General features: G+C 41.7%; 1 protein-coding gene across 8 annotated transcripts in view; it reads right to left on the bottom strand.

The window, feature by feature from the left end:
* The window catches only part of Unc13b (unc-13 homolog B), a 211,220-nt gene extending 196,448 nt beyond the window's left edge, over nt 1-14,772 (bottom strand). For 6 of the 8 annotated variants that reach the window (XM_031377182.1, XM_031377174.1, XM_031377175.1 and 3 more), the window contains exon 1: nt 14,442-14,772. In XM_031377182.1, the coding sequence (XP_031233042.1) occupies nt 14,442-14,463 (22 nt within the window). In that variant the 5' untranslated portion in view covers nt 14,464-14,772. The remainder of the gene's footprint in view (nt 1-14,441) is intronic. The other 2 variants (XM_031377178.1, XM_031377179.1) reach the window with 1 other exon arrangement.
* Nucleotides 14,773-17,125: the final 2,353 nt, after the last annotated feature.

Genomic DNA, 17,125 nt, shown 5'->3' with positions numbered 1-17,125 from the left:
TTTTTGGTTTTTTGGAGACAGGGTTTCTCTGTGTAGCCCTGGCTGTCCTTGAATTCACTCTGTAGGCCTCAAACTCAGAAATTCACCTGCCTCTGCCTCCCAAGTGCTGGGACCAAAGGCGTGTGCCACCACTGCCCAGCTTAGCATAACTCTTAAGGTAAGATATTTTTCTCACTCTGACCCAAGTGCCTAGCACAGCACATGCCGGGGTAAAAACATGAATGAATGAAACCCTTTGCACTTTTCTCAAGTCCTCTAGATCAGTCTCCTATCCCACTTGGCACAGAATCAGTTATCATCACTCCTTGTCCCGTCTCATTGTGCCTGTGCCCTTTGTGGACTGGGGATCAATCCCAGTGCCTTGTGTATGCTAAGCACGCTCTCCACCACTGGGCTAAGTCCTCAGCTCTTCACTTCGTCAGGCTCCAAACACTAAAATTTCTTTTCTTATGACTATTCTGAACCATTCTCTTCATTGCAAAACTTCTGACTATCCTACACTTGCTCATTCTACGGCTTCATCTCCCAAATACTCTAGTACTAGAATACGACACTGCCCAAACAGTAATGAAACTGCCCTACTTCTAAGGCCCAATAATTTCTTTATTTTTTCTTAATATTCGATCTCTATGATTCATCTCTACCCTCCGATCACTCCTTAAAATTTCCTGTCCTATAAGTTATCTGATAGTATTTTGGTTTCTTGTTTTTCCCCTTTTTACTGATTTTTTTCCTTATTTAAGACTCATTTCAAGTTATATACAGTATTTACTTTCCCAGTGTCCAAATGCCAACCACTTTGGTTTCTGGACATATCTTCCTCACTCACTGCCCTCTAACCTCTTTCTCCTCAGCATCATTTACAAGGCAATATCATATATACCAAAAACCCCTTAATGAACAGAAACAGAAGTCGCAATAGGAAAAAGAGGATTATTTTCTTTTTTATTTATTTATTTATTATATGTAAATACACTGTAGCTGTCTTCAGATACAGCAGAAGAGAGCATCAGATCTCATGGATGATTGTGAGCCATCATGTGGTTGCTGGGACTTGAACCTCAGGACCTTTGGAAGAGCAGTTAGCGCTCTTAACCACTGAGCCATCTCGCCAGCCCAGGATTATTTTCTTTAATCAAGATAATCCCTCAACTGAGACTCTCTCAGAAAGTCCTGGGCTGTGTCCCGTTGACAGCTGTAGCCAAACCTAGACTTCCTAGACTAAGAACTGCTTTCCCTATTTCTATGATTCTTCCCTATTCTTTGGGAGAAAATTATTTTTATAAATATACTCTAACACAAACGGTTGAATTTCTACCATGCCTTTTTCTAATCGATGTGGAACTCACCAGCACAAAAACAGAAACTCTCATGTTTCTTTTTCCTTTGCTCTATAGACCTGTCCTACACATCCAGTAGACAGCTGCTGTTCCAGTTAGATTTCTGATGCTGTGACAATTCACTTAGACTAAAAGCAACTTGGGGGTGGGGGGTTATTTCCTCTTAAGCTTCTAGGTCACAGTACAGCTTTTGAGAAAAGTTGGAGGAAAGTGAAGCAGAGAGCACAGAAGTAGGCTGCTTAGTAGCTTGTTCTCTAGTATGTGCTCAGCTAGCTCTCTTAGAACAGCCCAGAAGCCCCTGCCTATGGGTAGCACCATCCACAGTGGGCTGTGCCCTTCTCCATCAATTGACAATCAAGAAAATGTAGCACTGACTTGCACACAGGCTAAGTTGATCATGGCAATCCCTCAACTGAGACTCTCTCAGATAATCCTGGGCTGTGTCAAGTGGACAGCTAAAGCTGACCAACAGAGTTGTTTTTGGAGACTTGAGAAAGAATATTGATTTGTCAAAATAAAATTAAAATTTGTTATTAAGTTAAACATAAATTTAACTTGAGGGTAGGGATGTATCTCAGTTTTTAAGGTACTTACCTAGTATGCATGCAGCTTGGAGTTCAATCCCAAATGCATAACCAGCATGGTGGCTGGACATGCCTGTACTGGAATTTGATCTATAGACCTTTAGACATACCAGCACTCAGGAGATCAGAAGTTCAAGGTCATCCTTAGCTGAAAAGTGAGTTAAAGGCTAACTTGGGTACATGAGTTACTGTCTCAACAAACTGTTGACTAAAACCTAATGAGTAAAATTTTATGACATTTCCCAGGAATCACAGAAAGGATGACAACAAAGCAGGGAATGAAAAGTTAACTAAACAGCCTTCCTCATACAGCTAGAGCTAGACAATATGTACAAAGGAAAAATTTTTCAAAGCTCTGAAAAAAAAGTGAATCTCACAAAGCTAGGTATGGTTATACCTGTAATCTTAGCACTTAAGGAGCTAAGACAGGAGGATTACAATGAATTTGAGTTCCAGGAGAGTTTAAGCTACAGGAGGGGGAAGGAGTCCTGGAGATATGGCTCAGTGGTAGAACTCTTAACAAGACCTGGGTGTGATCTCCAGTATCACTATAAGTAAATTTAAATGCATATTTAAAAAGTAAGCCAAGGGGCCTAGAAAGATGGCTCAGTATTTAAGAATGCTTGCTGTTCTTGCAAAGGACTGGAGCTACCAGCAACTCCAGCTCCAGAGAATCTGACACCCTCTTCTGGTCTCCAAGGGCCCTGACAAGCCAACAAATACATAAATAAGAATGATAGACTTTTTTTCGAGACAGGGTTTCTCTGTGTAGCCCTGGCTGTCCTGGAACTCACTCTGTAGACCAGGCTGGCCTCGAACTCAGAAATCCGCCTGCCTCTGCTTCCCAAGTGCTGGGATTAAAGACGTGCACCACCACTGCCCATTGAAATTAATTTTTTTTAAAAATAAATAAGTCAGGTTTGGGCATGGTGGTACATGCCTTCAATCTCAGTACATGGAAGGTAGAAGAAGAAAGATCTCTGTGAGTTCAAGTCCAGCCTTGCCTACATAGCAAGTTCCAGTTCATACAGATCCACACACTAAGACCTGTCTTTAAAAATACATAAATAGGAGCTGGAGAGATATCTCAGTGGTTAAGAGCACTGACTGCTCTTCCAAAGATTGAGTTCAATTCCCAGCAGCCACGTGGTGGCTCACAACCACCAATAACTTTAGTCCTATGAGATAAGATGCCCTCTTCTGTGTGAAGACACACATGCAGACAAAACACTCATATTAATAAATAAATAAATAAATAAATAAATAAGTTTTTTTTTAAAAAAAAAAAATTGCAGCACTGGAGGAGGAAGAAGCAGAAAGATCAATAGTTCAGGGCCATTCTCAGCTACTTACTGAGTTCAAGACCAATCTGGATAACATAAGGAAGGAGATGGGAGGAAGAAGATGGGAGTAACCAATTTCACAGCCTTTCTATGGTAGTTCAAATCTCTTCAAGAAATGTTATATAAGCAGGGCAGTGGTGGTGCATGCCTTTAATCCCAGCACTTGGGAAGCAGAGGCAGGCGGATTTCTGAGTTCGAGGCCAGCCTGGTCTACAGAGTGAGTTCCAGGACATCCTGGGCTATACAGAGAAACCCTGTCTCGAAATAAAATAAAATAAAATAAACAAGAAACATTATATAGCCAGATCTGAGTTAACAGGGCTGTAATGTAGCTACTCAAGAGACCAAGGCAAAAAGCTCAGGAGTTCAAGGTCGGGACACCTGAGCTACACAGTGAGACCTTGTTTCTAATTAATTAACTTAATCCCAATTATGTAAGAAGCAGGAGGCCCCACAAGTTGGCCAACTTGAACAACCTAAACAATTTAGCAAGACCCAGTTAAAAAAGAAAAAAGAAAAGAAAAAGGAAAGGAAAAGTTTTTTTTTTTAAGTTAAAAAAGTTCTGTTAAATTACCTTCTAAATAACTATGCATATTCCTATATATTCATGAAACTGTCAGCTTTGGCCATACAATCTTCTTTCTGCAGAAGTTATCAGTGATTGAAGAAATGCACAAGTGGCCAAAGTACTAGGTATAAATGACTTGAATCCATAAATGGGATATCCATTTTACTTCCTTAAAGGCTCAGGGAATATCACAGAAGGGGCAAAAGAATATTTAAAAAAAAAAAAGCCAGGGCTGGTGAGATGGCTCAGTGGGTAAGAGCACAGTTTGCTCTTCTGAAGGTCATGAGTTCAAATCCCAGCAACCACATGGTGGCTCACAACCACCCATAATGAAATCTGATGCCCTCTTCTGGTGTGTCTGAAGACAGCTACAGTGTACTCATTTATAATAATATATAAATCTAAAAAAAAAAAAGCCAAAAGAGGCTGGGAAGCAGGGTTGAGCACTGACTTCCATGTATAACATGGAAGTTAACAGCTGAGATTATCTACACTTGAGTTGCTGTTATAGAAGGATGAGAAGCTCATGGAACCCAACTCTTCCCTTGCTTTCAACTTTAGCAGTGTGTGGGGGGGAGCAATCTTCAATGGTATAGACAGGGTAGGGTATATGGGCTCCTGTAAACCACCCTAATGAAACAACTGATTGAGTAACAACCACAAAAACATGAGAGTAGAAAGAAGGCGATGGAGATCAGCAAGACCAAGAGGAGGACAGGAGAGCATAATGAGGGTTTGACATGATAGAAACCAGAAACCTTAGGATCCCCTGATAGGAGGAGGGAGCCAACCCCTGAAAGTTGTCCTCTGACTCCATCCACACACCATGACAAGTATGTGCATACTCACACACATAAAACACATTTTTTTAAAATTTAGAACAGGTTGGGGTGTAACTTGATAGAGCATACAGCTGTACTGTGTGAGTCCCTGGGTTCAATGTGCAGTAATAAATAAATAAATAAATATGGATTCTGATACTCAACTGTAATCCCAGCTGAAGCAGACAACTGGAAATCCTGGATGATACTGGGCAGTGACAGGTTGAAAATACTGGATGATAAATACAGTGACAGAGGGAAAAACTTTACTGTCAACCTAAATTGTTCCTGTTATAACTTGCAGTCACTTGCACACTTCATCCAATCTACATTGTCACCAGGCTAATAAATACATTTTTCAAAAACCATGGTATGGTCATACAGTGAGATATAGCATAGTACACTATTGTCATATGCAGTAAGTAGAAGCATCTAAATAATGCCTCCCAAACTTAAGAGTCTTGCTTTAGCCAGGAGGGGTTGTGTGTGTATATAATCTAGAAGAGAGTTGGAGATATAGCTTAATGATAGAGTACTTGCCTAGAAAGTATAGGGACCTGAGTTCAACTCCAGCACTGAAAATGTAACAAGACAAGCTTCTGAAAGACAGAACAGTTATTTCCCTGCTACAGGAAAGATTTACACTGTTTTACTTATCCTAATTCATATTAATAGTCCTAAGTGTGGTCTTTTGGTTTATGTGAATACAATTTCATTTTTTAATGTTTATTTTACTTGTTATTTTACTTATCATTAGTGTGTATATGTGTAAGGAGATGACTTTTGGGATTCAGTTCTCTTTTTCTACCATAGGTTCCAGGCAGGGATCAATGGCAGAGGTACAGTCACCAGGCTTGTACAGCAAGCACTTTTACCATCTGAGCCATCTGAAGCTCCTAGCTTTTGTTCTGAGACAGGATCTCACTATGTCGTTTAGGCAGTCCTTGGTCTTCCTGCCTTTGTCTCTTGACATTAACTACCACACTCAGCTAGGGACACATTTTTAAAACCCAGGAAGACTCTATGGCCTCTTATCTAATATAAATTTGTATCATAAGCAAGCACTGAGATGGTACTCAACAAATATTTACAAATGATTCACAGTCCAAACTTTAAACAAACTCATAACAAAGTCTAAAACACACAGCACAGATAAATGGGATTTAAGAATTCAGCAAGTACAAGATTCTTTAGGTTTTGAAGACATCTTATACACATCTTTAGTATATTTGCCTAAAGAACCAAAATCTTAGACAAGCCACACTTTTTATCAAGCCAAAGTTGTGACACACGCCTAGAATCCCAATATTTGGAAACTGGAGCAGGAAGATCAGGACTTTTGGACTAGCCTCAAGAACATGAGACTATCACAAAACAAGCAAATAAACCAACCTAAGAAATTAGAGAATGTACTGCTTACACAGTGTTTATGACACAAGTCATATTAAGAGGAAGTTAGCCCTCTCCTCCTTCACTGCTACCTGGTGCCTGGAAAGGACGAGGCACAATCAACTTCCTGGTGCCTTAGTAAGAAAAAGGAATCCAGTAACAACTTTGTTTACAAGAACAGGGATTACCAGAATCCCAATGTGATAGAAATACACATAAAATTAGATGTACATAACCATAACATATAAAGAAAATAAGAGAAATGTTATGTCAATCTATCCTTAGGCCTAGAATATTAAAATCATTTCTACTAGCCAGAGTGGCTGGAAACCAAAAATTTATCTTTGGGCTTCCTTGAGTAGAATGGACACAGACTGGCTGTGAGTGTCCTATAAATATTTGAGCTATCAAAGTTAACATTCTATAATTTTCCCGTTAAGATCCTTTAGGTTAACTGGATAACTAATTTGTGACAATAAATCATAAGCTATTTAAGGACAAGTTGCAACACAAATCAATTCTATGTGCATTTAACATTACTAAAAAAATTGCTTTGCTTTACTTTAAAAATAAAAGTAGTACCTGTGCAATATGGGAAAAACTGTTCTGCAAGGATGATCCCAGGGCCTGGCGAAAGCCCTCGTCAGTGAGCTACAACCAAACCCAAATCTTTAAAAGTATTTATTTATTTGTCTATTTTATGTGTTTGAGACAGAGGTAACACAGATGTCCCATAGTGTACATGCTGCCCATTTTTAAATTGTGTGTGTGTGTGTGTGTGTATTTAAAAAAAAAAAAAAAAAAAACAGAGACTGAAGAGATGGCTCAATGGTGCTTACTGCAGAGGACTGGGATTGAGTTCCCAGAACTACATGGTAGTTCATAATGACCTGTAATTCCAGTTCCAGGGATCTGATGCACTCGTCTGGTCTCCTTGAGCCCCTGCACACATATGATATAGTAATCTCATATAGGCACATATATGTAAAAATAATAAAATTTTTTAAATAAATAACTTTTAAAACATAAAAGTATATGTAAAAAAAAAGTCAAACTTTGAAGGGTAAAAGTTTTAAATTTTCTTTTCTTTTTTTTCATGGGGTGGTGTGGTGCACATGGCACAGGGCACATGTGGAGACTAGAGTTCAACTTGCAGGAGTCCATTCTCACCATCCATCATGCTTGATGTGCATTTATCCACTGACCAACCCATCTTGCCAGTCCTCTCTGGTCCTTTTGATAGGCATAAAGTCTTACCTGCTCATGAAAAGACATGCCTCTAGTAGAAGATCCAAGAAACACTGAGCCATTTCATTTCCTATTGGATCCACTTGAGTATAATTATTACACCAAGAAAACCAGCAAACCACACAGGAGATTCACGTAAAAATCTGATTATAGAGCTATAAAGCCTAAGAAAAATGCCACAAGCTGTAGCTCTGTAATGAGAAATTTTAGACTCCTAAATATCCACCAATATCTAAACTGTTTAAAGTAAGAACATGCATAGTGGAATGCTCTCACAATACTTAGAAGAATCAGGTAAGCTGGATGTAGTAGTATATGCCTATAAATCTACCTATCAAAAGGATCCCTACAAATTCAAGGCTAGCCCAGTCTACACAGGAGAGTGCCAGGTCAGCAAGGACTACATAGTGGCATGTATCAAAAAATATATTTATATTCATGACTCACATAGACTAAAAAGAGAACAATTTTAAAAAATTAACTTTTAAAAGATGAGAGACAATATTGGCTGGAGATGTAGCTAATTGATGGAGAACTTACCTAGCATGCATGAAGCCCTAGGTTTAAATGTGGAATACTGTGTACATTAAATTAGATATAACCTATATACTCATATGGAGCTTACATAATGACACCACTTGAGATGCAGAAGCAGGAGGATCAGGAATTCAAGGTTACTCTTAGCTCCAAAGCAAGTCTGAAGTATAACTGGGCTACATAATACAATCTATATATGCCTGTATGTGAAACAAGTTCACATTGTGAAAATTTCTAGACTATACACAAAGCAGTAAACAGTAACTACTATTAAGAAGTAAAAATAATGACAAGAAAAAATTTTCCTTTCACTTCATATTCAACTGTTGGAATTTTTTTTTACCATGCACACCAATTATCTTATAAAACAAAAAAAAAAAAAGCTTCAGGTGTAGCTCAGTGGTACAGCACATCCTTAAAAGGCACTGGGCCTAGGGTTCAGTTCTCAACACATACACAAAGGCAATGAATTAATAAAATGACCTTTAGTGGTAATGGAAAAACCATAAAGATTTTTATTCTCAGGGCTGGCGAGATGGCTCAGCGGGTAAGAGCACTGACAGCTCTTCCGAAGGTCCTGAGTTCGGATCCCAGCAACCACATGGTAAGGATGTCCTCTTCTGGTGCGTCTGAAGAGAACTGCAGTGAATTACACCAGAGCAAGCGGGCCGGCAGAGGTCCTGAGTTCAACAGCAGCCACATACATGATGGTTCACGGCCATCTGTACAGCTACACATAAAGTGTACTGTGTATTTTAAGTGTATTCATACACATAAAATAAATAAAAAATAAATCTTTAAAAAATAAAAATAAAAATAAAAAAATTTGTTTATTCTCCTCCTTACACTTTTCTGCATCATCTAAAAATTTGATAATTACCAACATATTAGCATCTATTGCTTCCTTACTTCCAGGGACTGTTTACTGGCTGCAGTGCTGGGAGCTAAATCCAGGGTCTCCTTATGGTTACACACACAATGAATATATGACATTTTAAATTTTCAAGACTCTTTTTAAAAAGGTCCCACTAATGCAGGCTAGCTTCAACTCATGGTGATCCTCCTGCCACAGCCTCCAGAATATTGGGATTACAGGTAGGTGTTACTACTAATAGCCAAAAACTATTTTCTTCTTTTTCTTTTTGAAGCAGATTCTTATGTAGTTCAGACTGGCCTTAAATTACTGATCCACCTATACCTACCCCCCCAAGATGCTAGGACTATAGATGTGTGCCACCACAGCCTCTGCCAAGTCAAAAGTGGTCTTTTATGGACCAAATTGGGATCAGGATCCATAGCTCAGTGATTTAAATGCTGTTAATCAACAATGAAAATTACAAAGAAATATAAGCCCAATTCTCAAAATGCTTATAACACAGAGGAAGTTAGTTATGAATACCAAGACAATGAAAGCCTGAAAGTCCTGATTTGGTTTCCTGTGGTTGCTCTTACATAGATCTGACAACAATATAAGCAAAATAGTATCATCATTTTGAGTAAACTTGTACCAAAATATACTAAAGAAATATAGACTCTGTTTGGTTTATTTTTATGATAGAGTCTCTCTACAAAGCCCAGAGCCCTGGAACTCACCATGTAGATCAGGCTGGCTTTGAACTCACAGAGATCTGCACAAATCTAAGAGAACTCTTTCTTGTTGCTTTGGGGTTTTTTGCTTTTTCAAGACAGGGTTTCTCTGTGTAGCCCTGGCTGTCCTGGAACTCACTCTGTAGACCAGTCTGGCCTCAAACTCAAGAGATCCCCCTGCCCTCTGCCTCCTGAGTGCTGAAATTAAAGCCAAGGTGTGCACCACTGCCACCCAGCTAGTCTTTGATTTTTAAGAAACCATTATGATGCCTGATGGTGGCTGCCTTGCCTGACATTCCTGTCTCTACTTCTCAAGTGCTGGAATTACAGAAATGAGCCAGCACCAGATAAAATCCTATAATTTAAACCACTTATCTCAGTTCTATCATTTTATTGACAGAGTGATGTAGAAAAACTTTTAAACATTTTCATCTATTATTATGACCCTTCTACCCTTAAATCTCTCAGAATTAAACCTCCCATGTTCTCCAAATGGCTTCTATATTGTCTAGTAGTCTAACCAATCTCCTCTTCAATAATAACAATAATTCCCTCAATCTATTTTTCCTTTTTTTTTTTTTTAAAGATTTATTTATTTTGCTGGGCAGTAGTGGCGCACGCCTTTAATCCCAGCACTTGGGAGGCAGAAACAGATGGATTTCTGAGTTCGAGGACATCCTGGTCTACAGAGTGAGTTCCAGGACAGCCAGGGCTACACAAAGAAACCCTGTCTCTAAAAAAAAAAAAAAAGATTTATTTATTTTAATTTTATGTGTATTGGTGTTTGCCTTCATGTATGTCTGTGCATCACATAAATACCTGGAGCCCACGGAGGCCAGGAAAGGGCACTAGAGCCCCTGGAACTGGAGTTACAGATAGTTGTAAGCTGCCATGTGGGTGCTGAAAATTGAACCCAGGTCCTTTACAAGAGCACTTGATGCTCTTAACCATTGAGCCATCTCTCCAGCTCCTCAATCTAATTTTTCAATGTGACTCTTATAAGGGACTATTCCAATTCAAGACAAATCCAGTTTGATCTGACCATTGTTGTCTCCTCTGTCCAGGTCACCTTAAGTGTAACAATACAAGAACAAGGTGGTGTATATGACTCACTGCCAAATTAGAACAGCAGTCAAGACAAGTTATCTAAGGTTTAAAAGAGAAAAAGGTCACTGAGGACTGAGAAAGTTTTCAACAACAGAGGTAGACTTTAAACTGTGAAAGGGAGAATATAATTTAGATAAATAGAAAATATAAGTCCTTTAGAGGGTACAAACACAGAGCAAAGCAGATGTAAGAATGAACAAAGTTAGTGTTAAAGAGCAAAGTACTGGTAAATGTGTCAGAGAGAGAGAGAAAGGGAAAGAAAAACAGAGGGAGAGAAAGAGAGAGAAGAAGAAGGAGAGAAAGAGAGAGAGAGAGAGAGAGAGAGAGAGAGAGATGCAGTTGATAGCACATACTATAATGCTTACAGAGAACCTGAGACCCAGGGTGTCTCACCCTCCTGTAACTCAAAGCTCCAGGACATCTAACTGTCACTTCTAGACTCTAGGAGCACCTGTATTTACAGGTAAACATACTCACACACAGACATGCACATATACACATAAATGAAAATAAAATATTTGTGGCTGGACAGTAGTGGTACATGCCTGTCTTTATCCCAGACAGGCAGAAAAGGAGGGCTGGGGCCAGCCAGATGGCTTAGTATGCAAAGGCACTTTGCTGCCAAGCATAACAACCAGACTTCCATCTCCAGAACCCACAGGGTAAAAGGAAAGAACTGATGCCAGCTAGTTTGTCATCTGACCTCTACAAAAGGCATGAGTTTATACACATGCACACACTAAATAAATAATTTTAGGGACTGGGGAGATAGATCATCAGTTAAGAGCACTAGCTACTCTTCCAAAGGACCAGGGTTCGATTCCCAGTACCCACATAGGGATTTACAGCCATCTGTAACTCCAGTTCCAGGGAATCCAAGGCCTCTGAGGGCATTAGACACACATGCATACACAAGCACACAGGCAGGCAAGACAATCCACACACATACAAACACAATAAAGTTTTAGAAAGAAGTGTCTAAGTAAGCACACTAGAGTCAAGATACTGAGAGCCTCTAACATGGAGGAAATACAGCACAGTTGCTGGGTTAGAGCACAGACATAAACTCTAGAAGATCTGAGGATTGTTAAGTCAAAACCAATTTGGCCAGCACTTAGGAGGTAAAGGCTGGAGGACCAAGAGTTCAAGGGTCTGTGAGACTGCCTCAGATAGATAAATGGATGGATGAATAGATTGATGGATGGGTGGATAGACAGATGGATAGATGGATGGATAGACAAAGTGAAAGCCAAAACAAAAATCACAACTTACCAATTTATATATCAAGCTAACTACTGTTTGAACTTAACTTCATGAAAAAGGCTTTCCTTCCTTTCTTTTTCATTTCTCTTTTCTGTGTAACCTTGGCTGTCCTGAAACTTGCTATGTTGTCTGGGTCTTCCAAGTGCTGGCATTAAAGGCATGTGGCACTATACTAGGCTGAAAAGGTTTCTAATCCAACTGTACTCCAAGAAGAATTCAAGATGAGTTATTAAACAGTATCACTAAATAGTCTGCTTTCAGGCTATGAATAGCATCCCTAATCCCAGCTAGGGGTGGAGGTGGCACACATCTGTAATTCCAGGACTTGCTTGTGGAGTTGTTTTGGTTTTGTTTGCTTATTTTTGAAACAATGCCTCACCATGTTCCAATGACTGTCCTGAAACTCATCAGGTAGACCAGGCTATCCTGAAACTCAGAGACCTGCCTGCTTCTCCCTTTGCCTCTGCCTTTGCCTCTGTCTGTCTCTGTCTCTGTCTCTGCCTCCCAAATTCTGGAACTAAATGTGTGTACAACCAGGTACAGCAAATCCCAGTCTTTAGGAGACTAAAGCAGGACAATCACCACCAGTTCAAGACCAGCCCGGGCTACATAATGAGTTATAGGCCAGTATGGACTACAAAAGAGACATTATCTCAAACAAACAAACAAAAACAAAAAACACCAACAAAACAAATCCCAGCTGTCAAAATACAATACAAGGGATGCCAGTGTAGAAGATTTAGTTTTTGCCAGGTATAATATCTCACTCAGATGGCCACAAAGTGGGACCCCGCCCACTGCCCACCAAAAAAGCAAAGAGGAGCTAAGGGTATAGATCAGTGCTTAAGTCATGCTTAATGCCAGAGGCAGTGAGTGCAAACCCCAGCAAACAAAGGCATGGAATCACAAACCTGTAATCCCAGAATTTGGAAGGTAGGACTAACTCTAGATTGAGGCTGGGGAGAGACAGACAGAGCAACAGTTTAAATAGCAGAATATCCAGACAATGAAAGCTGACTGATATTAAAGCAAATTAGAACAGCAGCAGCTCCTTTTCTAGTTAAATACAGATAAATAACTTCTGATTTTAAAATGCTCCTGCCTAAAGAGTCTTTCATAAGGTCTAGCTCTGTCTGGTATGGCAGCAGAGAATTAATAAACTATCCAAGAGGCATTTCCAATCCCAACATCTCTCAAATCCTGCTACTTGGCAGCAGGGATCTAAAGGAATAAATAGGCTCCCAGCTGCTGAGGGGAAATGCTTCCCTAAAACTAAAGCAAAATTCTCATTAATGAAAAATCAACCACTAAAAAAGAAAAACTGTAGCTCTCATAATCCCCGGAAGTAACCAAATCCTATTCAGGGTTAGTGCAGATTTAATGAGACAGTAGACTAGAACAACCCAAAGCGGCTCCATTTGCCAGCAGCTGGGGGAAACACTGCAATCAGAGAGATCCCAAACAACAATGCTTCTAATCCGTACAGCCAAAAGAAACATGAACTCTTAGCTATCCAGTAAAAAGTGACAGGAAAAGGCTCTGGGAAGGCTCTAGTGGATAAATACGCTCTCACAATCAAACCACTTTATCTCATTTTATTCAACAGATATGAAATGGCTTGTAATTTGAATTTCCCAAGATCAAATTCAAACAGTAATCCATACCCTACTTTTTTCTGGCCAGTTAATCTCTCTAAAATCACAGTTCTTACTGCATTCATTCAAAATTTCTACGGAGTTTGGCACTCCAAATGCTACAAAACAAAACAAAACAAAACCGGCAACACAGTCTCTATTCGTTTAGAGCTAAGTCCAGGGCACTGTACCTCATGTGACTTAAACTCCAAAGCTCTAGTTTTATAAAAAGCTTCCTGTAATCCCAGTACTCAGGAGGTGAGGTGGTTAGATCACAACTTCCAAACCAGCCTGAGCCATACAGTGAGTTCCAAACCAGCCTGGGCTACATAACAAGCCTGCCTTTTTACCAAAAACCACCACACACAAACACATCCATCCCTTCCTGGATGGACGAAGTATCCTCAGAGGAAAAGACAAAGCTAAAATAAAATCAACCATATCTCCATGTTCTCTACTCCCAAAGGAGAGAAGCCAGCACTGCCTTCTTCAAAGTGATACGTGAAAAGAAAATATTTTGAGCCTAGACACAGACTGAGGTTCAGGAAAGGAGCCAGGGACGAGCCAGACAATAGTAAGATGCAAGTCGAGAAATAAACTAGAAGGGATGTGACAGCTGTACCACTAACACGGTCAGCGTAATAAAAAGCTGCTACTCCGAAGCCAACGAGTTGCACAGCGCGGGGAGAAGAAGAAGCTGTCCGCTAGAGACAGGCGCCAAGCCCAGGAGGTCCCGTCAAGAACCCACTCTCCTCCGACGCTTTTCATTGATAGCGTCTGGCAAGGCGGACCAAACAACATTGTCTCCCCGCCGCCAGGATGACAGATAACAGTCCACTGCAGAAGGGGGGTCAAGCAAGAGCGGGGGACTCGTCGAGCGTTTAGAAGTGAGCACGAACCTATCCGCCCCCCAGGGCAAGCATGGGACGCGAAGTTCGGGAGAAGCGCGGCCGGGTCACAAACACAAGTGTCTGGGCAGGGAGGCGTGGGAGCCGCGGGTCCTGCGGGCGGCGCACTCACCACGCACGCAGAGCAGCGACATGGCCGAGGCGCGGACCAGCCTCCGCCGCACCTCAGCGGCGCGCGCGCGGAGCCGGCCGGGCCGCTCCCTCTTCTCAATCAGCAGGTGCCGCGCCACCCTCCGCTGTCCGCCTCGCGGGTCGGGCCGCTCCTCATGGTCCCGTTTGCCCGCCGCGTTCCTGGCTCCCTCGGAGCCGCCTGGGTTCTCACGGGCGGAGTGAACAGAGGAAAGAGCTGAGGCTCGGCCGGCAAACAGGGGACTGGGCGCGGCCCCGAGGCGCCATAGCGTGAGCGACCAGAACTCCCTCCCCTCACTCAGTCAGGGATCGGTGCGAGAGCCAGGGCGGAACCAATCCCCGGGGCTCCGCCTCCCGGCCAATCCGCTCACGCCCAGTCTGCCGGCCCCGCCCCTAGGGAGCGCGTCGACTCCGAGGTCCCCCTTCATTTTTCTAATAGCCGAGATTGATAGCAGCTCCGCCCACTGAGAGGGCTTCAAAGCAAGGCTGGGAGGGGCTGGCCCTCACCTGTGTGGGGCGAGAGTGGAAACCCTTTGCTCCTCCCACGTGTGTGGAGTTTACACACACACACACACACGCACACGCACACGCACACGCACACGCACACACACACACAGATTCTTTTCATTGACGACTTCGCAATTGATTTCTTTAATGGGACGAGGCCTTACAACCGAAGAGATACTTGCTATAGTAATTACACAAGGTTGCATTCTGGCTATGGAGGCAAAATTCCAGTTCTTTCGGAGACAGAAGCTAGGGAATCAGGAATTCAAGGCCATCCTTAGCTACATAGTTAAAAAAAAAAAAAAGAGTAAACCCTGAGGAAGATTTGGAACACCCTAGTCAAGATATCTTAATGATAGTGGGCATTTTGGGGCTGCCGGTGGGTGGAATATTTAACTGTTGATCGCAGTTTTTCTAGAGCGAGCAAAGAACTGAAAAGGAGTTGAACTTCTGAATTCTAGTACTGATTTTAGAAAGAACAAACAGAACGTTTATAAAATCAAGAATCCTTCTAGAGAATGTAGAGGTTAGCCAACCACTTTGCACCTGGCAAATAATATAAAGCAGTTGCAAACAAGCTAATAAAATTGTGAAGCCCACACATTTTAGACCTAAGTAGATTCAGCCAGTGTATTCTCAATTGGCACTAAATAAATAACCCCAGAACTTAGTAACTTAAAACAACACTGATTACCCTCGAACTTCCTGCAGGTCAAGAATCTAGGCAGAACATAGCTGAGTCCTCCGGATGAGGGGTTCTCAGAAACTCCCAAGTGCCTGCTCGGCTGGAGTATCTCAGCTCTAACCTCCCTTCTGTGATTGTTGGCTGAACCCAGTTCCTCCAGGCTTGGAATAATAGCCTCAGCTCCTTATTAACTATGGGCAAGGCTCAGTTCCGTGTCACGTGGGCTTGGCCATTATAGCTGCTTGCACACAGTCTGAGGTCAAGCATAACATCAGTTGCCTGTAATCTCAGCACTTGGGAGGTGGAGATAGCAGGATTAGCCATTCAAGTTGACTACATAGTGAGTTCAGTGGGATCCTGAAAGACATCAGATCCTGTCCAAAAAAAAAAAAAAAGAAAGAAAATTTAGAAAAAGAGCAAGGACCTGGAGAGATGGTTCAGTAGTTAAAAGCACTTGCTGTTCTTTCAGAAGACCCAGCTGGAGTTCCCAGCACCCACATGCACATGGCAGCTCACAACTGTCTATAAGTCCAGCTACAGAGAATCTGATCTCTTTCCTTCTTTCTCTCTTTCTTTTTTTTTGTTTTTTGCCTCTACCTGTGCCAGGCATACACATAGTACACAAACCTATGTTCGGGCAAACATTCATACACATGAAATAAAAATAATCTTTTTGGGGGGGGTTGGGGTTTGAAACAGGGTTTTACTGTGTAGCCCTGGCTGTCCTAAAACTCACTCTGTCAACCAGGCTGGCCTCAGCCTCCTGAGTGCTGGGATTAAAGGTGTGCACTACCATTGCCCTAAGAAATAAAAGTCTTAAAAAAAAAAAAAATGGAATCTGAAGCATGAAGCTGAGAAAGCAAGGCAGTTTCCTGAAAAGAAATCAAAGTCATCGTCTTTGCTGTCCTGATTATAAGAGTGACATCACCTCATTTTTCAAAGATTTATTTCATTTCTAGTTGTGTGTGTGTGTGTGTGTGTGTGTATCTGTGTGCAAGGGCCCTCAAAGGCCAGAGGAATCAGTGCTCTTAGAGCTGGAGTTACAGACAGTTGTGTGTCACCCACCATGGATACAGGAAGCCAGACGTGGGTCCTCTGCAAGAGCAGTACAAGCTCTTAACTGCTGAGCCATCCATTCCTCCAACCCCACCCCCACCCTTCTTTTTTAACATTTATCAAAAGTGAGTCATAGGACTTACAAAATGGCTCAGTGGTAAAGGTGTTTGCTGCCAATACTAATGACCAGTTTGATCCCTGGGGCCCACAAGGTAGAATGAGAGAACTGTCTCCCACTGACCTCCACTTACATGCACACATGCGCGCACACACAACTAATAATAAAATGCTGCCAGGTGGTGGTGGGCACACACCTTTAACCCCAGCACTTGGGAGGCAGAGGCAAATGGATCTCTGTGAGTCTGAGACCAGCCTGATCTACAGAGTGAGTTCCTGAACAGCCAGGGCTATACAGAGAA

Source organism: Mastomys coucha, unplaced genomic scaffold (genome assembly GCF_008632895.1).
Source record: "Mastomys coucha isolate ucsf_1 unplaced genomic scaffold, UCSF_Mcou_1 pScaffold18, whole genome shotgun sequence".
NCBI classification, from domain to species: Eukaryota; Metazoa; Chordata; class Mammalia; order Rodentia; family Muridae; genus Mastomys; species Mastomys coucha.
Note: the sequence above shows the minus strand (reverse complement) of the source record. Positions and strands in the feature narration are given on the sequence as shown.